Source organism: Chelon labrosus (assembly GCF_963514085.1).
Source record: "Chelon labrosus genome assembly, chromosome: 8".
Lineage (NCBI taxonomy): Eukaryota > Metazoa > Chordata > Actinopteri > Mugiliformes > Mugilidae > Chelon > Chelon labrosus.
This window is the reverse complement of record NC_140358.1, coordinates 16705456-16728764: the sequence shown is the minus strand read 5'-3', so window position 1 is coordinate 16728764 and position 23309 is coordinate 16705456. Positions and strand designations below refer to the sequence as shown.

At 43.7% G+C, this 23309-nt stretch overlaps 1 protein-coding gene across 7 annotated transcripts in view; it reads left to right on the top strand.

The window, feature by feature from the left end:
- Nucleotides 1–23309, top strand: part of nlgn3a (neuroligin 3a) — a gene marked incomplete at its 3' end in the record, with an annotated part of 93444 nt that overhangs the window by 16724 nt on the left and 53411 nt on the right. For all 7 annotated transcript variants that reach the window (XM_084549530.1, XM_084549529.1, XM_084549528.1 and 4 more), the window contains one exon: nt 2465–2614. In XM_084549530.1, coding sequence (XP_084405656.1) covers nt 2465–2614 — 150 coding nt within the window. The remainder of the gene's footprint in view (nt 1–2464; nt 2615–23309) is intronic.

Genomic DNA, 23309 nt, shown 5'->3' with positions numbered 1-23309 from the left:
TCTGTTTTATTTTTGAACTCACTGTGCATGGAGTTTTACTGCAAATGTGCCAGTTTGTGCATTAATGAACGTGTCTCTGTTTCTTTTCCACCGCAGCTCAGTGCAAAATCTTGACGCGATGAATATGTGTGTTGATGTAATTATGTGTTTGCCCCGGAGAAGTAGTGAATCAGGAAGCAGCTTTCCGTGGTAGCCACTTAGTCACCTGCTTCGCCAGATTAGGCCGTCCACCAATAAAACTCTGATCTGATTGGTTAAGAACTCATCTCATCGCGTGCGAGGCATGCTGTGCAGCAGCCCAGATGCAGATGTATCCGGAAAGGATTATTATTTTTATTTTATTTATTTTTTTTCAATGTAAACCCAAAATCCAGTTAGGGATTTGTTGCATGTGCTGTATGTCTCCCTCTGACAACTACTCAGTGTCAGTGAGGACTGTATATCACATCTATGTGACAGCGCTCACATCAGATCAACTCAATAAATAGAATAGAACAAGTGGGGCTTCGATGTTTTTGTACCGCTCTCCCAAAGGGATTTAAGTGTTGTCATGGCAACACGATGTGAATCAACAAAAGAGGTGACTGATAACATTGACATGACTAATCTCTTTTTCTTATTTCTGCCCCCTGTTCCTTCTTCCTCTCTGCCATTCTCTTTTTATATGTGGCCCATTCGTTTGAGTAGCTTGTGTAGGATATCTTTTCTGCTGCCCCCCCATGCCCCTTCCCCCCGCCCCCCGTCCCCAGTCCGTCCCCCTCTGACTGTACTTTTCATGCTTTCTCACTCCATGCATCCCCTCCTCCTCCTCCTCCTCCTCCTCCTCCTCCTCCTGTCTAAGATAAGTGTGTGCATAGAGAAGTGTCAGCTATAAATCACATTTCACTGTGTAGCCTTCTCAGATACCAGCGAGATAAAGGGACCCATAAATAAGGCCACATCATATACAAGTTATTGCCTTGCTTTTAAATGTAACAGGGCCATGAATAACCAGGGGAATAATGAAAAAAATGACAAAACAAACAAAAAAACAACCACTGTGAATCAAGGCTATGCCGTGCCATAAGGGTTACGGAGAAAAAAACAACAACAAATGTGTCTCTACAAAACGCGTTTAAGTAGTTGTCCTGTGTGGTGAGCATGCTAATGTGATGCATAACGATGAGGAGTGGCTGCAGATCGATGCAGATGGGGCTGTGCAGGATGTGGTGTACGATTAGCTGTTCTTGAGGTTTTTGAATTTTGGCTCTCAGTCACTATAGCAACCACAATACAATACCACCCTTTTAAATCGGAGCCCAACGCTTACTTTCAGTTTTTTTTTTCTGCTCTTGCTCTCTTTATTTGATCTCTTCCTTCCTTCCTTCCTTCCTTCCTTCCTTCCTTCCTTCCTTCCTTCCTTCCTTGCTCCTCTCTCTCTCTCGTCTCTGTTTTTGGGTCTCTCTCTTTCCCTCCCTGCCTCTCTCACTCTTTGCCCTCCTACCCCTTGTCATTCTCACCACTCTCAGGGCTTAAGTGGAAAAAAAAAAAAAAAAAAAACGAGACGCAGGGAGTTGGACAGAGATGGAGGGAAGGCGGGAGAGAAACAGGGAGAGACAGGGGAGAGTCTGTGAGTGAAAGCGATACAAAGTGAGGGAGGGGAAGGCGAGAAGCAACACAGAACGCGGGGGGGAGCAGGAGTGAAAATGAGAGAAGAGTTTCTTGTCTTGTCTCCCAGCTCTAGCTAGCCAGTCAGTAATTCAGTCCATTCCTCAGACAGAGGCTTTTTTCTTCCCTCTACCTCTGGATGTGCTTTATCTGGCTGGAGTGTCGCTCCAGCTGGGTATCAAACCCCGGCTTCGGGAATAAAACAAACAGCATTTCACCAAAACTGAAGCAGAAATTGGGCCGCCGCTTGCAATCCCAGGCGAGGCCGTGCAAAATAAATTGTTGCGGCATGATAGGTCTGTTTAAAAAGGAGGTGCAAGGTAGCATTGTGTAATTAGCCAGCGCGTTCTCCCTATCACTGTCAAGCCAGATTAGCCTTCTCCCTGCTTAGGAGATGTGTCAGAGTACCTCTCTCTTTATTCTCCCTAATGGCTTCCTGCGTGTCTATATTAGGAAGTGGGTCTGCCTCCTGCAAGGCAATGCAAAACTAAATACAGCCCTAATAGTTTGGTTTATTTGAGGTAAACGACTAGCCACATTTCCAGCTGAGATGGCCGGTTACTATAATAGAGCTGAAGTCGAAATAAAGCGTGGACATTAATTTGTTTCTCATACTGCCGATAGGACAGAACACTGCTTCCATATCCATCAGTAGGCCAGCCGACTGTACGATTATAGCTGGTATCTGGGAGGTGATCGTCAGCTTGTCTGTTTGTGGCCACCATGTGCTGTAACTGCTGTATCTGAATCTGAGCTGACCCTTGATCGGAGTGGGTGGACGACAATGTGAATGTGTTAATGATGGCCGCTCTTGCAGACATACGAGACACTGGGGCCAAGCCTGTGATGGTCTACATCCACGGAGGATCCTACATGGAGGGGACGGGCAACATGATCGATGGCAGCGTCCTGGCCAGCTACGGAAATGTCATCGTTATCACTCTCAACTACCGCGTCGGAGTCCTCGGTAAGAATCATTTCCTCTCTTTTTTTTTTTTTTTTTGTCCCCCTTCACATCCTCCTTTAAGGACAGTTTTCTGGGGCATCTTTGTGGGGCAACTAGGTGTAATGACCATCGCTGATTATCGCATACGCCCTAAATAAGGCCGAGACTCATTCCCGCGCTCCTTGCTGACGCGGCCCTCGTGTCAAAATCACAGTTATTGAGTGCGCTGAATGTGGGTTTGTTGTTGTGGCTGGGGTTTAGAATAAATTAAGAAATTATTGTAATGAAGTTGGGGGAAAAAATAGAGAGAGAGATAGAAGAGAGGAGAAAGAGTGTGTTGGAGGGAACGAGAGGTTCTCTCTGAGTTGCGGTTGGTTGCAGATTGACTCACACAGCTGAATCCTCTTTCAGACATTTGTGTGTGTGTGTGAGAGAGAGTGAGCGAGAGAGAGAGTGAGTGGAGAGACAGAGAAAGAAAGAGAGAGAGAGAGAGAGAGCGACAGAGAGCGACAGAGAGCTCCATGGAAACAGCTGCAGAAACACAAAATGGAGTTTGTTAGCGCACTACCCAAGCTTTGTACCTTTTCCATCCATCTCTCTGACACAGTTGATTTCCCCCCGCTCACTTATTTTTTTTACATTTAGAGTGGCTGTGGCTCAACTACAAACACTTTGAATATGAAATGAAATTTCCATGTTGTTGTTTCCGTTTGTCTAGAATATTGCCTCACTTCATCCAACTTGTTGGCAGCTGTTAATATAAAGGAGATAGAGTAGCTGCTGTTATTCCGTGTTTCCTATTGTGAACAAATTGCATGAAAAGAAAAATATGTAAGTCTGTGTTTTCCGAATTCCCTGCTTTGCGGCACACAGCCCAAAGTCAATTGGTTGTGCGGATAGATAGTAAATGTGTTATAGTAAACATTGCTTTAAGTCAGATTAACAGTGCATTTGTGCGGAGTTTCTGTTTCGAGTGGCAATCTCAAAGATTTCAGTCCTTGTCGGGCAATAATTGGCTTTTTTCGATCATTCTTCGAGTGTCCGTGATCTGATTTTATGCTGCACAATGCATGAGTGTGTGAACAGCAGTGCACAGTGAAAGGAGATGGTTACCTTGCAGCAGAGCTTGTCGACGGCAGCTCTTCATCTAAGAGCTAACTGTGGCTGCATCCCTCCTGTTCCTTTATTCCCTGGAATATTTCAAGCTGAGTGATGCCAAAAATGACTGTTATTTTGTTTTGAAGGCTAATTTTTGATGAATTATAGCAGTGAGCTCACTGACAACAGACATTACGATACTTGTGACTTCTTCATAATAAAAGTCGACTTGTGTTTTGTCAGTCAGATGCATTCAATGTGAAGCTGAAACATTAGGAAATGTTTGGTTGAAGAACACTTATCATTCTGTATTCCTCACCTGCTATCTGTTCATAGATGTAACTTAACACAGCATTTTTTCAATTGAAATAATTATAATAAAATAAAGATAATAAACTAATAATATTGAAAATATTTAACCGATCACTATTGTGTCTCTTAACTCACTTATAGAGACGTTTATTGAAATTAAAATCTACAAGACTGTAGAAGTTGAGTCTGTGGAACTTAATGGTCACAAGTACAAGTAGCCTACAAGTGTCACACTTCTTATAAGCATATAAGACCCGAGCAACAAAAAAAAAAAAAAAACTGATAGAACACAACAGAACTGAACAGCACCAACAGCACCATCAATAACATTTAATAGTAGCCTACTTCACAGCGTGTTGTAAGATAGGATAATGTAACTGGGATAAAAAAAAGAAATGCGATATATCTCCAAATGCATCTCTAATAACTGTAGACAATGAAATTCACCATAAACTGTGAGTCAGTCTCCTTCTCTCTGTTAGCGCAGGACGTTTGGTGCAATCGTTAACTGACTGCCATTGACTCTGCTAGCGTTAGCGGATGCCTTTTCAGATGAGTGTGTAATGCAGTTGTACATTTTTTTGTATTTCAGGACTGACTAACATATTCTACATGTCACGGTAGAATGGGCTTCATCTTTAGGGAAGTATTTCCACACGCTTGAAGAACCGCTGCTAGTTTGCTGCAACGACCCACTGGGCTCTTCTCGGAGGCATCCGTGTTGTTATCGGCAACTAGTCGACTTCATGCTTAAAGCGTCATGGCATAGCAGTAAAGTTGACTAGTCAGCTAGTCGGTACAACCCCTAGTATGTACATAACGATGTATACTGCTAAGACCTAAAATGTAGCGTAACTTTACAAGTCAGACAAACTAAAGTTTGCTAACAAGCATTGGCCACTGTGAGCTAATGTTCATACAATAACAAGTAGGCTAAGGCTTTTGTGGCAAAACCCTTGAGTGTATTTAGCTGATCAATGCACATTTTGTGTACTGGTGTTTCTAGTCGCTGGTGTCCACTATTGACTCAAAATAAACTACACTTTCCATGTTTATTTTAATGAAGACACATAATCCTGCAGAACAGTACGGCTCATTGATATGTAAGTCAAAGTGTTTGGACAACAGTGGAAGTCTATTGCACAGAGAAATAACCTTTATCCGTGGCTCTTGGGGTTGAGGCATGGGACTGCCTGATGGCCGCTCGATTAACTTCAACAGTCGCAGGATAATTAACAGCTGCACACCACTACACAGCCCGTGAGGAGCTGTCATACCAAGGCAAGTTGTTTTAAAGGGCCAGCGGTCACATAAGTTGAGAACCACTGAGCTGCATCGGGCTTTTGTAGCTCACACACGATGCTTGTTCTGAGGATGAGGTTACTGTTGGTTTTGGTGTTTTCGTTGCATCGGTTTCATCAACCACTACACCAGCTTCATCCTTTAAAGATCAGATTGCCTCACCTTGCTGCTCGGGGAACTCCGCATGTCAAGAGCAGGAGGGTGACTGAGGAGCAGAGCTGCTTTATCCTCCAGGACATTGAGATGATTGCTGTGGTCGAATCACACAGGCGCAACTCCATTCATCCCAAGAGTCTCTTTTTGATGGAGATGAGAGCGCCACGGCCTATCGATTTTGTCATCAGGATTGCTCGCCTTGAATACGCCGTGTTTTCCTCTGTCATTTTTGTGGCGTATCATTTTGAGCATTGTAATCAACCTTCAGGGCGGGTTTGGTGGTCAGAGGACTGACTGAGCATATGCTGCCTCGCGCTCCTGCCGCCGGTTTGAATCTGAGCACGTAAGCTTAATACAGATTCATGATCATATTTCTTTCATGGCACTTCAATTATGAGTCAGATGTTTCTCCTCCCGCTGCCACATTTCACTAAATGTCATTCTACATGCATGCATGCGTATACTCCCTTAAACACCACATGCACACGCGCACTCGGAGCGGGAGCACAGACAAACATGCATACAGTGAGACAAAACAAAGACAACACACTCTACAGATGCAGTTTGCAAATGTGCACAAACGCACGCACATACACGCAAATGGAGTTCACAAAGCAGCTCTCTTGGTGAGCTCCCCAGCAGCCATTCTGACCAATAAGCAGAGAAGAAGCCATGCATGTAGTTGAGCGATAATGTCCATCGCTGTAGCATGGTCTGATAATCTCCCCGTGGTACGGCTTTAAACTGTTATTACAGACACACTCGTATAAACCAAATAAAAACCGAGGCCAGAGAGAAATCACGCCATGATGGGCCAATTAACGCTAAGCTGTCTGAAGATGTTCAGTCGTGAAGTATGAATTGTAATACTCCAAATATGAGAAATCATAATTACGTGTTTTCATTAGATTTTTGTTTGCAGTTTTCTTTATTGAATACGGGTGTCACTAACAGTCTGAGTGTTAATCTAGTCTAAACAGTATTAGTGGACTGGATTAACGGTTTGTATTGGACACACTGTACATTTGCCACCGCTCTCAGCTGAAAGCCTCACGCGCGCTGGTAATATCAGGTCATCTGACAGCCCGATGAAAGTAAATACGTCGGTTGAAACGACGAAAAAAAATAAATAATTTGGATTCTACTTGGAGAAAGACGGAATAAATAAGTAAATAGATAAATATTAATGGGAAGAAATGAGAGATCTTTTAATTAGGCTGCTTAGACGGATGAGGGAATAATGTAGGCAGAGAGAATTAGACAAGATAATGAGTTTAAAGTGAAAGCAGACAAGGCAACTCAAACCACGCTTCCTGACACTTATACAGCTCTCCCACCGTCCCAGGGCAGTCGGAATATCACATTAATAATGCAGTAAACACCTTTGAAATACACACAACAATCTGAATATTTCATTCATTTCATAGAAACAATAGATCTAAACTATTAGGCAACAACGGCTCACGCTGACACCTCTGCAGGAAGGCTTTAATGTGGAGACTGAGAAACATGCTCAGCAGCAAATCTTAACAAATTGGACAGCAGGAAACCTAAATAACAGCGATGAATGTTTTATTTATCTTTATTTAATTATAATAATTTTATTTCAGATACACAATCTTTTTTTTTTTTTCTTCCCGCTGTAACACTGTTTCCAGCTATGCGGGGCTTTTCAACTTTTCACTCAAATGGCTGGAGCGAAATTATTGAAAGATGGTGCTCAGTGTGTCATGAAATATAGATTTAGCATTTGTTTGGTGTTTTCCGCAGTGGAATCTATATTTCAGTGGGGTTTTGGGGGTACGGCCGCTACAGTGAATTGCAAGCTGCGAGCACACTTAGAGAAAAAGAGAAACTGCCTCTCAGGTGAAATTCTGTAGAAAGAAAGGTAGTGAACATTAAGTTCTGCTTATTCTAGTCGTAGAATGTGAGGTATTGAATCACAGCCACTCCTGTTCCAATTAAAGAGGAGTCTACTCTAAGTTTCTAGTGCTGTTCTATCATCTCCCTGCAGCTTTTAGCTGTACGCTGCTGTAATGGTAATTATTGCTTCAAAGCCACAATTTCCCCGAGGCCCCATTTGGAAACTTTCATATTTCAGCCTTTCACTGTTAATATGAATGACAATTCATTTCAGATTTAATCTTTAATTACTTATTGACCCACCGCGGTATGGTTATCACCGGATGATGTATCGAGTGTAGGGCTTTACACCATCCCCACTGTCCTGTTAGGACTCGTTACACTGTGCTCGGGTCAATGGACCTGTGGCGCGGGGTTTGTTTACCAAAGAGAGGCAGTGCTTGGGTTTCTGCTTATTGATCCATATTTGACGGAGAGAAAGAGACATTGCGAGTGTGTCTCTCGACGTGTGTGACTTCTCTGCTCACGCTCATTTCTGTGCGGTCTCGTCCACAGTGCGCGCGTGCGTGTGCCCACTTGCCGCTCCCCTCTAATGATGTGTAATGAGTCCCAGTCAGAGGGGAGTATCTTGTATCACTGCTCTTTACAAATATAATTACTCACTGGCTCTCCTGAGCATGTCAATTTCTCGGTCCGTTGGGGGGGTTGGGTGGGGGTGGGGGGGTGCTTAATTACTAGTTTCCAAATGCATTAAAAATTAACAAAGGCAGCCTGTCTGCCAAAACCCAAGGTGGGACTCTTTCCGTCATCCGAGCGCCCCCACAAGGAGAATGGTCAGGTACAGTGTGTACCTGTGGAGAGTTTTCACCTCTGACAGGTTTTATTTGTGACCTTTGATGTCTATCTACCATATCTCCCTGATCACAGCCAGCTTGTGGTGTGGCCGTCGCCGCTTTGGACCGTCACCTCAGTCGGCTCAACTTATTCCGGCCTTCAAAAGAATAGTTTTAGATCTAATCAAAATAACCTCAACCTACTGTATCTGTGGAAGCAGCACTCTCAGCGCTGAAGCAGCAGCACAGCCGATTCAGCATTGATTTGTTGGATTGCCAGGGTTATTCTGTGTGTGGTAAGTGACTCTGCCTTTCTCTGCTATGTCCCTCTCCCCTGCTAAAGATGGCGACTTCTGGTAATTCAGCCAGGGATTTGGGGAGCAGAGGATATTTGTAGTTGGGTGTGAACAATGCTGTAGATAGACTCCATCATTCTAGTATGTATAGTTGTTTTTTTCACTACAGAATAACTGCAGAGCTCCACTGAGAGTTGAGCACCCAGTGTGCTCATGGCCTCCTGACCTGAACACTGTACTCTGCTGGATGTTGGTTAAGTAGTAATGCTGTAGGATGTCATGTGGACACTCCTTGCAAGCGATGGTCCTGTTTTCAGTTACAGAGGTGCACTCGCTGTGCCGCCAGACTGGGTTCCCTTAGCTTTACATTATTATCATAATACTGGACTAATATTACCCATGCAATAACATGTACACTAAGGTTTTTAGCAGGATAACTGTGGCAGAGTAACATTTACTCCAAATAAAATGTATTTAAGGACAAACATGAAGTGGCATTATATTAAAATATGCAAATCCCCTTACTCCCCGCTAAGGTTGAGTATTTGGACGAATATATATTGACTATCGGACTATAGGACTGACTGGTTGTATTTTGAGGGGATTTTTGTCATTTTATTTTGCTGATTAAATGGTCTGCCTCCTTAAGAATTCAGCTTGGTAAATAATTAACCTGTAAAATAAAATACACAGCATGCTCTAATAGCAACCGGCACATTGTTGTTGCTTTGATTTCTGCCTTTCACAAAGCGCGGAAGTGACTGAATAACAGCTAAGTCCTCTTTAGTAACTGCTGTCGATCGATCGGTGCCGAAAAGCAACAGGAATACATAAATCATGTTTGAGAACTATCTGCAGTGTGCAGTTGCACTCCCTGATACTTTAATAGCGTACGTTATCCCCACCTGTTCTCTCATTTGGAGGCTTCGGGCAGAGGCGTCCTTCGTCTGGCGCAGTCAAACTCTTTTTCAATTAGTGCGGGGCTGCTGTTCGGCCAGCGTTAGCAGCCTATTGATCAACAAAGATCTCAGAAGAAGAAGAGTAGCCTACAGGCTGGAATGTTTCAGCAAAATTAGATTTCTACATTAATTCACTACACGGATATCAGAGGAGAATGTGAAGGCAACAACTGGTTGTAACATAGACTGTAGCTGAAATCAAAACTGAATAAGCAAAAACAAAACATTAAAATCCATGAAATCTCAACAAAAATATAATGGCAATCGCGGGATATTGGATCCTGGATCCTGATAGACAGTGTTCGGTAGGAAATTTTTAACATATCGCCAAAGCCTATTTTCCTTCACTGATGAGCTGTTTATGAAGGCTTATTTCAGAATAACATCATCTGCCAGATGTGTCAGAGTGTAGAGAATACTTAAAGGGGAATTACCGTTTTTTTACAACCTGGACCTTATTTCTGGCATAAAATACTATCGTTTACTCACCCACCTAACTTTGGTGTCATTTGGAGTGTCTTGGAAGATATTTAGATCAACATATATCCATATAGTGGGAGTGACTGGGGCACCGAAACGCAGCCTCTAAATAACGCATTATCTGCCGCGAAACTCGTTCATTTCACCAATATTTTGTTATGCTAGTGCTATTCCCCGTTAAGTTACCTGGAGTCACCTGTTGCCATGTTGCGAAAAACTAGCAGTAGCAAATTACAGGTAAACAAGCCGACCGTCGCGGCGCTCAGAGATGACATCATTCAGATGTCATCTCTGAAGATGATGATAACAGGTAACTCCGGACTCAACAGGGAATAACACTAGCCACTAGCGTATCATAACAAGATATTGGTGAAATGAACGAGTTTCGCGACAGATAATGCGTTATTTAGAGGCTGCGTTTCGGTGCCCCAGTCACTCCCACTATATGGATATATGTGGATCTAAATATCTTCTCAGCGACTCCAAATGACACCAAAGTTACACGGGTGAGCAAACGATCGTATTTTATGCCAGAAATAAGGTCTAGGTTGTAAAAAACGGTAATTCCCCTTTAAAGACTACGTATGCCCATCCCTCTAAAATGCACCCTGGATGGGTTTACACTTAGTATCTAGACATGATTACATGTAAATGGATTCAGTGTCATTGGGGTGATGCAAAGTAATCCACAGCAGGCTCCACATTTTTACTGTATCCTTGCTTTTCTAGAATCTTGAGCATGAAAATTACATTTTTTATTTATTTTTTTTCAAACTACGACTTTGTGTGCAGGATATAATCTTCCCGAGTGCGTCCCATTTGTTATATCCGATGTCGGGGATCACAGGAAAATCTTCCTGAGTTACTACGGAGTAAAATTCAACATGACAGCCTCCTGTGTGGCAAGGGTGAATTGACTTAAAATAAACCCTTCCCATAACACGAGCCTCCCTCAGTACATGTTGGCAGTCTCAGTCATTTTGGTTAGCATCTGATGTCGGAGCTCGACGCAGAGCGGAGGAATTGTCAAACAGTAGGTGGAAGAAGAAGCGAGCGCAGAGTGAGTTGCCTTTGTCTTTTATTGTCAGGAGGGGAGCTGAGATGGATATTTACTTGTTTTCATTGCCATTTGGATGAATTCATCCAAATTAAGCAGAGAACAAAAACATTTATTCATCCTATTAATGTCAGGGAGTGAGGGATTGAAGTAATGGTTTTCATGCTCCAGTCTGCAGCAGCTTGTTGATGCTGCTCCCCTACAAATCACTGCCAGGAAATTAACTCTAAAGCCGCTCTTGCTAGACACACTGCTGCAAACGTCTGCCTCCGAAAGGCAGGGCCAAGATGGGGCCTTTGTTTTTCTCGGCACTTGGCTTTTCACTGTCCTCAAGAAGATGTTTCCTCTCTAGCCTAAAACTCTTGAAAAGTATTGATTAAAGCTGAAAGGGGGATCATGCTAAGTAGGACTTAGACCTTGATAATAATAGAGCTTTTGATGTCAAGCAGCATTTTCACAGCAGGACCTTGAACCGTGTTTATTGTCTGATTATAGAACAGCTCAGTGTCTAAAGGTTCGATGTTATGAACGTGTTGTCATTGGATTGTTTGTGATTGTTTCTGAAAATAACACACCTCATTAAAATCTGAGATAGAAGAACTTAGTTGTAGCATAGTGCTGGGCTTTGATTAGTATAAAAAACAAAGATGTTTCATTTTAAACGCTGGAGACCTCCCTGATTGAAAGGTTTTCAAGACAGTTTGTTGAGGGAGGAGAACCAATCAAGAATAATTGTGTTTTGACACGCTGATGAGGAAGTCCAACATTTTGGAACCTGCAACTGGGTCCCCCCTCACGCCACTGCTTTCATACACCAGACAGATAGACATAAAACAATGTCCATGTGTTGATATTTGAAGATTAACAACCCAAGAGAGATTTTTCACAATAAAAACTTTTGATTGATTGATTGATTGTCGTAAAAGTACAGCTTCAACAGACAGTGTCCCAAATGGCTGCATTCGATGTAGGTGAGCTACTTTGCCGCCCCTTGTGTTGGCGGTCTCGTTCACTGCCATGCTTTTCTGGGACATTAAATAGAACCTGACCTGTTCTTTTACTGTAATGACGAGTCAAAATATCTGCCATTCAATCTGTTACGTATTCATAAGTAGTTTTCATTGTTAGATTTCGCTGACTATGTTCACGTGCACAAAATATTCACTTTTTTATCCCCGTTCTCAAAAAGACACGCTGAGCTGTGTAGGTTGGTAATGAAAAAAAATAGATCTTTATTGCATATAAATTGCTCCCTACCATATTCTATTTTACATGCATCAGGATTTTTTCAATATTTCCCACCGGTGGCAGGCTTGTTCAGACACAATCTCCTCCTCTCATTCCTTCAACCACCTTGTAGAAAAGGTCAGCGTTGTGATATTTGCACATATCCAAAAACCTGTTGGTATTAAAGTCTTTCGAAAGGTTTAGGGGTAGGTGTGATTCTCCTTTGCAACAGATGTTATGTGGCCTTGTTTTTTTTGGAGGGGGTGCATGCATGTGTACCTCAGCCTCAGACATTTGGTTTGTGTGCGACGCACTGAACTGAACGTAAGCAGGCAAGAGGCCGTGCGTCATGTCGCATGAATCCAATATATAGAGCATGAATAATATCTGAATGTCTTAATAGGAAAATTTGAAATATTGTTATGTTCGGGCTAATAGTGGATTATTAGTGCGCATGTAAACGTTCACACATCACGCCCGGAGGAATAATGGAGCTCTAACGATTTGCAATTTAGCATTCCTGTTAATGGCACCAGCCTTCGCCGTCGACGCTTTGCTTTCCTGCAGGTCTTGCAGAGGTGTACTAAGTTAGTGCTAATTCAGTTCCCCCTAACATTGCAAACTGCTGCTGGATCACGTTAAAAAAGAAAAATCGAATTGATAAAACAGAGGAGAGGATGCCTTGTTCATCGTAGAGGTTAGCGCTGAAAGCAACCGGTCCAAAATGAGATACTGTAATTAGATACGAGGATGCGTTTTAAATAGGGGGCAGCGAACATGGCAATATATAGATATTACGTTTTGTTTCAAAAACACCCCATCTGATTATTTTAAGCTCACAGCGGTAGAGAACTCATTTGGTCTCCTTGGCTATATCTGCTAAAAAAAAAAAAAAATCACACTTGCCAAATTAGAAAGTGAAATATGGACACAGCAAGAGAGCTGAATTAAATCAGACTTCTTCTTTTCACCTTTGATCACACAGTAACAAGTATTTGGGCTGATTTTAAGGGACTTGACTCGCTTCCAACTTTGACACGGGCCACAATGCTAACAGACCCAGTGTTTAATTCATCCGTCATTTAGTCCAAGTTTGTGTTGTGATATGTTTAAGGGCTGTATTTTGAGACACTGTTTCTTTAAGTCTAACCCCCTGCCCAGGCTCATCTTAGCAGGGTTGTGTAAAGATGTACCGCAGAGAACTAACAAGAAAATTCCCCTCACTGCTGTGGCTCAGAGTTCAGATTGCCGGTGTGTTGTTAACGAGAGTTTGTTCTTCTTCTTCTTCGCCCCGGAACGAATGGAAACGGGAACAAAGCTCATTATGTTGCATAAGCATGGCATTTCAGAAAACTGTGACATTAAGAAATCAATTTCGACAGTACAGTAGTGTTTTGTTGTTTCTTTTTTTTTTTTTTTTTCCACCATGCAAAACAAGTGTTGCCTTAGCAAGGTCCACGGATGAAAACATGTTTAGTTGATCGCAGCACTTTCACAGAAACAGTAAATATGCATTACAAAGACATCAAAGAGCAAACCTGACAATTGCTTTCATCTGGTCAAGGGGTCCTCTGCAGCGTCTCATGTAAAAACGGAGCACTTCACCCAAAGATGGCAATATGAAGTGCACAGATGGAACGGCGGTTCACTGAAGGAAAATGTCAGCCTTGTGTCAGTGTTTGTGGTTGAGATGCTTTATTGCTGGAGGTTTGACCTTTACCGTTGGCGACGGAGGATGTGCGTCCTCGTCTCCACTTCCACTTGCATCCTAAACATTAGTGAATATGTTCCTATTCAGTCTAATAGCAGAGAAAATTTTTGCGTTTTGCAGGCTGGGATCTAAGTGGCTTCTCAGACACTGATATTTGTGCAAGCTGCCATCTCGCCCGCACCAGCACGGCGTGGTGGAGCAACATGAGATGGCATTTCCATTTCTACCCCAGCACAATCTGACCTAATGCTAATTCAGAGCTATACCTTCAATTTCCAAGTATGCTGCTCATATTTTCAAGAGGTCCTTAAATGCACTGTATTTGCGTGAGGGCCTCAAATAAAGTACCAAATCATAATACGCTGCATGCACTGAGTTAGTCGTTGCCAGTGCAGTGATTTGGGTATTCTCTCACCTCTGGTTTTTGTAGCAGAGGCTGTTAATTCGCACAAATAGGGGATTCAGAGGTTTGTGTGAATCCCTTGCTGGCCTTCGTCTTTGCTTTCAGAGCCAGGTGCCCTTTTAATAGCCGTACCAGTAAATCCCCAAATATATTCACAGCAACCAGTGCTTTTGTGTGACCTACTATACTTAGGCGTGTTTGGACTGGTTTATTGCCCGGCAATTGCAAAATGACCTTGGTTTCTCGGGGATATAAATTGAAGGTCCCCCCCAACCTTTAATGTGTCATTGCGTAACGCATCAACTATACAACATCACCGCTGTGGAATGTGCGACTCGGATAATTCGCGTATTTTCGCACTCCCGGGGTCGCGCTCGACTACATAAATCCACAACTAAGATTTCTGAAACTCGCCTGCAAATTTCCAGACGCTAATTAAACGGGAATCGGATCGGCGCGTGTCGTTTTAAATAATGCAAAATTCTTCACATTAACAAACTCCGCTGAAGAAACAACGCGGTCTGGGTGATGGGAACGGCAAATTGCTGTTATGTTTCTCGGCTGTGATATTGACAAAGGAACCAAAAATCAATTAAATGAAAGTGTCTTTGAGCAAATATCATTCTGTCAGAAGATGACACCGGCAAGATGCTTTGTATACCCAAAGGTGAATGTTTGTATTTTTGAGACTTTTATAACTTCAGTCTTTTCCCAACTTGTATTGGGGCTTCTTGTTTGTGGTGCCTGAAAGATCTATCTGTGTTGATGCATTGCTTGAATGCTTTGTTTTGCTTTATGCTCTGCTCTAGGAGGGAGCGTGGGGCTCCTAATGGCAGCACAGCTTTTCTTCTTAGTGCATTTGTCCTTGAGGGAATTTTAACTCCACAACCAAACGAAAAACACACACACACACAAAACGCAGGCGCTTCTTCTTCCTCCGGGCAAGGTACGCACAGGTAACTGCCTTATCGAACAGAAGACAGCATGTACACCTCCTAGACGAGCCCAGTGCAGCATGTTTGATCATTCGGGGAAGAGAAAAAGTGTGTGCGAAGCCCCTTTTCCGGTGTTAACTCCCTCTTCAGTTGCATTGTGAGGCGGGGGATTACGGCGCAGTTACAGTAAAAGGGAGGACAAGGTTAAGATTTGTCCATCATCAGGTGTGTTCCGCGACGGGAGTGATGTGTGTAAGAAGATATATATTGTCCAGGCAGGTAGAGGTACTTGCTTCTTGTCTTGTAGAGGCATTAATCATAGCGGCGGCCAAGCCTAACCACCAAGGTCAGCAGTCCTCGCTTGTGTGGGAAACACTCTCCGCAGCTGCCAGCACAAAACGCTGCTGCAGAGGGGCTAAGAGAAGCGGGAGGCTGAGGAGGGCGAGGAGCCGGATGTTGAAGTGACAAGGTGAAAGTAGGCGGATTACAACGGGGAGGAGGGGGGGGGGGGGTGCGGCTGAATTGGTGGCGACCCCGGGGGGGCGTGGTAGGTAAAGGGTGCCTCTCGAGGTGGTAGCGAAAGGAGATTGCTAAGCAAAGGTAGGTGGACATTTGGGGATAATGGATTAAAGTGGGCAGCGCAGTTGTTGGTGGGGGTAAATTAACAGCGAGCGTTGCACTAGTTGAGTGGGTGGAACTGCACCAATCAGGGGGAGGAAGGTTGACGGGGACAGCGTGTGATCTGGCCACAGAGTTCTTTTAATCACACCCCTCGAGTAGGAGTTTTTGTGTTATTAAAATAGGACAGAGGTGAGAATTGCGCCCGTTCAGGGAGAATCGTGACTTGCTCGGAGCTCGGAGAAAGATGCCAGATGAAAGGTGCTGTTAATTTAGCATACTACACAGCCAGCTATGCTTAAAAGTATCCACAGAAGGATTATAGCAAGCAAATAGGTGGTAATATATCCGTGACAGGTTATATTACATCGGGCAAGTACCATTTCTCTCCTGTGAGATCTGATTTTATAGGGTCATATGTGGTTTTGAATGTGTCGTAACCCCAAGGAGGTCTATCAAATGAGTGGGAGGGTATTTCCATTCGACCGCTGCAAAGAAAATACAATAATCTTGTGGTGCGGTGTGAAACATAGGTGCAATATATCCTCACATTCTGTAGTCTAAGGAGCCATGGCTGCGGTCCAACTTAGTCCAACTTCATCTCCCCCACTATTTAGGAGCCTTGATTGGTATAAAATTGATCCATGTGGGATTTTCTACCATATCCTTTGCCCGTTTATTCTTTTCAACCCCACGAAGGAGGAGATAGTCTGAAGGGAAATGTAAAGAATTAGGACACACTGGAAGGGCTTTGTTGTAATAAGCCGGCACACAAGGTATTCTGTGGGCCCTACCCTTTCCCCGAATGTTTATCTTAGGCCATTACAAAATAATGCACCGTATTCTTTTTGTGGACAAAGCAAATCTCCATAACTTAAAATTATCCGTGAGCGTTTCAGCGGCATAATGGCTGCCACTGGTTGGAAGAGGCTAACCTAAGCTGAGGTCAGGGAGATCGTTGTCACGGCTGAGACGCCGGGGCGAACGCCGTTGCTACCAACAGGCAAATAAAATCCTTGACGTAATTAAAAGAGATTAATGTTGACGGCTGCTCTGAGACACGATGTGAATAAGACGCTGTCTCCGAATGAGTCACATATTTTTGAAAGGAATATATACGGACGCCGCGGTAATCCTGCCGAGAGAAGTTGTTTGCACCACAGCAATATGTCATTTTTAAAATGTCAAGCGCCTTTTTTTTTTTTTTTTTTATGTTTAGGGCTCAGGCCTTTACAGACAGGTTCATCGACAGAATGAAAATGTGTGAAGACTTGTCTTCATTGCACTATTGTAAATATTAATGCATGAAACTCAAAATTAACAGAATATTTAGCCACATTTGAAACTAAATTAAAAAATAAATAAATAAAAAGATTTACATACAGCATCTCCTGAGCTCCACAAGTTTGTATTCTCGGCGTGATGTGACAATGTCCCAGAGAGCTCCTTGTGCTGACAGGAGTGTTTGTCTGTCTCAGTTCTTCATAAATGTTCAGTGGTATTCAGTTCAGGAGACGGTGGTGGAAAAATCCATGACAGTCAGCCCACCTTGTTTGGTCAGTGCAAAACTTTCAGGAGTGTTTCGATTCGTTATCCTCATGCAGTACGAATCCTTCTCCGCGAAGATCCAAACCAGAGGGCGCAGCGTGTCTCTGAATATTGGAGTGCTGCTTCTCCTTGGTCAGCGTGAAGTCGGTTCGTTTGCAGGTGTCCGGAGTAGCAAAACAAACCCCAGAGTTTAATATTCCCACCTCTTTGTGCCACAGAGGGTCTGATAATACTGCCGCATCGTTCTCACTCTTTTTTTTTTTTCTGTTACCGCCACGAATTTCTGTCTCGCAGTTGTGAGTAAACAGGGCTTGTTTTGCATCATCCGCTGTGAAATGCGGGTATGTTCAACCTCAAGAGTGCGGTTTTGTTCCCCCTCCTGCAAAGTGGTTTAGAGACTCCGCTCGTCCTCAGAGACCACGGCTGCAAGTTGGTTTTGGTTGATTCAAATCCGCCCGAGTGCCATCTGAACGCCGCTCAGGGACACATTCATGACATTATGCGGTTTGGCGTAATGAAGCGGTGGCTACACTTTTATAGCAATCCCCTAGAGGGACAAAGAATGTGAGGGACGGAGAGAAAACCCGTGTTTGATGCTGTCAGCTCAGTCAGTATTGAGATTCTCTGAAATATTTGAAGTTTTGTGCGTGATATAATTAAGCACGACGGAGAAACCGAAACAAAATGAACGGTTAGAAACAGGAGTAAAAACCTGGAGAGCAGCTACCCCCGCATGAGCCTCGTGCTGAGCGGCTGACCCGCCTTTTGCCGCTGCATGACCAGAATTTTAGATTTCACATCAGTGCAGTGCCGAGGATTGATTGGTTTGGATTCTAATGTAAGCCAACAACAACAACAAAAGAAAGTTATGTATCAACAGCATTCTGAAGGGGGGAAATGAAATTACAGCACGACAAAGCAGCTTAGAGAGGAACGGAAGCAGTGCAGATGGTTGATATCCAACAATTCATTTGGAAAATATATATTGACAGAGTAAATCTGATATGGTTTGCCTTTAGACAACCAGGAAGAAACGAAGGGAAACAAAAATGGAATACCATCATAACATGCAAAGGGAATCGGGTTAAACTAAGGAAGCTTTTTGCGTCCGGTATTTTTAGGCGTTTGTGCACATAAATCTTAACAAAATATGTATTTTCAGACTGAAACGATTGAATAGGGGCTTGTCTTTCCAGCAAAAAAAAACCTTAAAGGTTAACCACGACAAATGCAACATCAGGTTTTGTATGAGAGGATCAAAATAAAACCCTGTAAAAGATAAATCCTCAACCAGATATCTTAAATAGGGGTGAAATTATCTAAACTTGTAAGTTACAAAAGTATAAGTCAGTTTAATCAGACATGAGTCAGAATTGTTTGTACAAGCACAACTTCTTATTTCTGGAAACAAAACAAAGGCGAGGGATTAAAATTATTTCATTCAGACGTAGTGCTGCTGGATTTACTTTGGTCTTTTACAGTGTTCATTCTGCTCTGATGCTGGAAAAAAAAAACAAAAAAAAACTGCGCATAAGGTAACTAATGAACAGCAGGGCTTAATTGAGATTAGTTTATGGAACAGGAAGAGGCTTTGTTCCACGCAGGCGAAAGAAGTTCAAGGGGTTTTTGTAAATATCATGCGGGACCGATACGAGCGTCAGGTGCCGCCGAATGCCAGTTTTCTCATGAATAATAGCAATGAAATGTGTTGATAAATCCTGAATGTCTTGTTGAAGTTGCGTGGCTTCAGGTGTTGGCTGACATTCTCTCCGCGGAGCTGCCTGTCAAATCGATGCCGGGCTTCTGGAGCGCCGTCTCATGCCTCTCTCCGTGATATTTTTCCAAAAGCGCAGCCGCTGCACTTGAATGCCGCGCTTCTCCTTTTGCAGTGCAACACCGAAAAATCCACAACCTCGCTAGCGCGCCGCGCTAATATTCCTCCCTTCGTATTCCTGCGGTCTCATCTGCTTCTGTTTTGTTTACACAGACGCGGGCCTCGCTGTGTTTTCACATATCAAACTGTATTAGTTTCTGTCATGGCTAACCCGACGTAGCGGGCTAATAAAAGCATCAGTGAAGTGTGCAGCACATGGCAGCTGCTCTGGGAGCGGTTGCTGCAGAGTAGCGGCGCTCGTCTGGTTCCGGAAAATTTGCGGGCCCCGCTACCGTATATTGGCCAGGAGCCCATGTGAGTTGTGACCCCATGCCACTTGTCCTTTACACTCGCTGGCTGCATGCTGGCAAGTTGACCTTTATCATTAACCCCGCTGCGTGCCTGTCATTTGAAGTCTTTATTATTCACGCTTCCCTTTGGGTATATTGTATACCGGGGAGCATGATGGAGGGATACAGAGCTAGTTAGCGCATTTGCACTCAGCAATTATAGCACTTAGTTTCTGCAGGGAGAAACAGACAAAGGTCTGCAAAACTGCAAAATGTACAGCAGTCTTTCAAACATGTAGCAATGCACCAGCAGCAGCAGCAGCAGCAGCAGCAGATAAACATGCCCCTGTTATTTCATCATGCATGCACGCATCTCCCTGTTTACCACCTTTCACACACACACTCAGATGCTCTGGCTTGAGGCACAAGATTGCTTTGAAAAGAATATGAGAGTGCATACAAACTGTACCTAGGTATTTTATATACATTACTGATTCGTCTCTTCTAATGTTCCATTTTTTGGCTTTGAACCTCCTCACAGCCCAGGCGGACGAGAGGCACGCACTGAGGCTGAGTCACTACTGATATTCTTTGGACACCCGTCTTTATCCAGCAGCAGTGTTAATCAGCGGCCAGTCTAATTAAACTCAGCTGGCCCTCGAAACGCTTTAAAACGTGTTCAAACGCTCCTGAGCGACAACTGTCTGGCCGGACTCATTTCCGTCTGCGACCTGCTCGCAGGTGATAAGAGCGGCGTCCCGCAACAGACGGACGCAACAGACATGTACTTTTAAAGTGGAGATTGTCCGTGTGTAATCAGGCCGAGGCAATCCGCGGCGCACGCCTTCCCCCCGTGATATTATTCATGAATGAATTTTACCCAAATCCCACATCCATTACATCTTTATCACAGCTATTTTTGTTATCATCCGGCTCTGCCACTTGCCTTCACTCAACCTCATTCTGCTGCGTGCCAAGTCAGCAGTCTCCCACAAAAAGTAATCCGCTGCTGCCTTTACTGATGGGCTGTGATATGGCTCTCATCGTTTTCAGTGCGGCAGTGTGGCAAACAGGCAGTTGACACCCCACTTCTGCTCTGTCAACTATTCCATTTGAGCGGAACGCTATCAAAATGGATCCTATCAAATTACCTGATTGCATTATACATTCAATTACGGAGTTTTGCAGCCATCACCGGGCCGTTTCCATTAGTAAGGGATGTTATAAAATCAACTTACCTACAGCCAAAATATACAGCTTAGTTTTGCCGTACTGTTTAGCATGTGTGCTTGTTTGCAGTCCTGTCAAAGCCCTGCACACCATATTACATAAAAGTTAGCCAAAAGACAAATTAGACACAGAATTTTCTGTCATTAAAAACCGAGCGGAGGAATGCTATTTGGATTACAAATGTGGAAATTGCAAATGCATGTTTTTTTTATTTTTTCCTTCTCTGTCTGAATCAATTGAACAAACCGGCATGATATTTGATGGCCTGTGAGGTCCAATTATTAGAACAATATTATGGCTAGGGTAAGTCGGGGGCACTCTAGTGGAATTCCAATAGTGTTTGGGAGCTGTGTGTATTGGTGCTAGTCCTTCAGGGGCTGGAGAAGGGCATACAGCTCAATAACTCAATTCTTAACAATTAGCCCCTGACATGTCTCCAAGAAAACAGATAGAAAGAACTCCAGCGGGTAATATTTTCCAAAGTACGGAGATCATTTTTTTCAAAGGCCCAAACGGCGGCACAAAAAGTTGCGGGCGTGTTTTCAAAACATGCTCGCCGGCCCGATAAGATCGGAGTTGATAAGTCCGTAATTCTTCATCTCTCGACTGTTTAGGTGGCTTTTATTTTGTCTGCATCAGCACGGATTTCATCACGAGCTTCTCGCTGCACTGCGAAAACAGGGTTGCCTGTTCTCCTGGGTCACCGATTATCAACAGCACACTTGCAACATTTTAAATGGCACAGGCCTTATCACTGTCAATTATAAATGTATTACACTGGAACCAAAGGGGTTTGCCGATCTCGGATCAGATCTCATCTAACTGGCCGCGTGCTCGCCTCTCCCCTCCCCTCCCCTCCCCTCCTCTGAGCTCACCTCCTCAGCGGTGCACCCGGGAGAGTGACCTTGGACCAGGGCCGACCTTGCTGCATCGCCGCGGCCCTGTGTTATTAGATTGTCCAGCGAGGGGAAAGGTTAAAAAAAGCATACGCAGTCCGTCTCGCCTTAGTTCGGTCTTTGGTGCACTTTCAAGGGGATAGAGAGAACAAATAGAGCTGTCTTTGGGTGTTTGACTTCTGTGTGCGCGAGTGCAAATGTGTGTTTGATGTTTGCACGCGTGCGAGCAATATGTGTCTGTTCGGCCACAAAACACACGACCCGCAGACAGACATGGAGGTGGCATTTGGAGTTGTCTGCTCAGGGGAGAGCGCCTGTGCCTGAGGGGATCATATTCAGTCAGGCTCGACTTCGGGTCCTAATGGGCCGTGCGCTGCGGTCTGATTGCAAAGAGGTCATAGCTTTGCGAAGGAAGCCCCAGAGGCCAGCAAGAACAATTAGAAATATGTGTTTCTGGGTCACTGGAGCACAGTTACAAGTCTGGAAATACTATTCTATTTCCTGACAGTGGAGGGAGAGGAAATGGCTTTACTCTGGCTTCTGTCTGATTTGTGATATGATATCTCTGTGCTCTAAACACCACGCATGCTGCTGTGTTTGAACTGATTTACAATTGCAACAATGCCGTAGATCTTCAGGCTTTTACTTTAAACTGTATATTCTAATCTTGCTCTCCTAAACTCAGTAGTCCTTAAGTCAACACCAAGCTGTGCTGCACACACTGCAGCGACAATACAAATGCATGAGCAGTAACCCTGCCACGAGTAAGCTAAGCCTAAAGCAAACATGACCATCATTTCACATATGCTCACTACGGCATGTACAATACCAATATAAGTAATACATCCTGGAAAATAGGCTTCACTATTCCATAAATATTTGATGAAATCAAATAATACGGGGTCCACAGACCAACTTACAACATGTGTAATTCCATTCATTGTTCCTATTACAGTGCTGTGAGCCTAATGCTTTCATTGGAGGTAAATTGCCACGGGCTACATACCTCTCTCTCAGGCAGCATATCTGCTGCTTAATATAGCAGTAAACAAGTTAACAATGCTTGACAGGGGCTGGAATTGATAAGGATCCCTGAGTGTCACAAATCCAATGACACAGATCACATTAGCTGAACTGTTAAAAGTGTCAGACCATGTAACTTGAATTCAGTTTTTGAGTTGTCGCTGTTTTCCCTCACTGATACGGGATCCGTGAAATTCTTTGACTGGATTTGCAACACTGTCACCCACGGCAATAATATACGAAGTTAGTTTCACAGGTGCATTTTTTTTTTTTTTTTAATCTTTTTGAAGTATGAAAAGGCACAGGCAGAGTGACTGAAGCCGATCCTCCGATCAATGCCTCCAGATGTTATGCACGACCGAGGATAACTATCATCGGGGCTGCATCGACGCAGATTACGTCCTGACTCCATAATTTCGCAGGGATGTGTCACATTAGTCAACACTGATCAACCACCCCCGTCGTTTTGGAGCCGAATTGTGCATCAATTATCTCCCCAGCTCTCGCAGGCTGGGTTCAGCATCTGAACACACGCGCCGAACATTTTCACGCAGGATTATAAAACGCTGACGGCATGTTTTTACGCCCTGCATGTGCAATTTAATG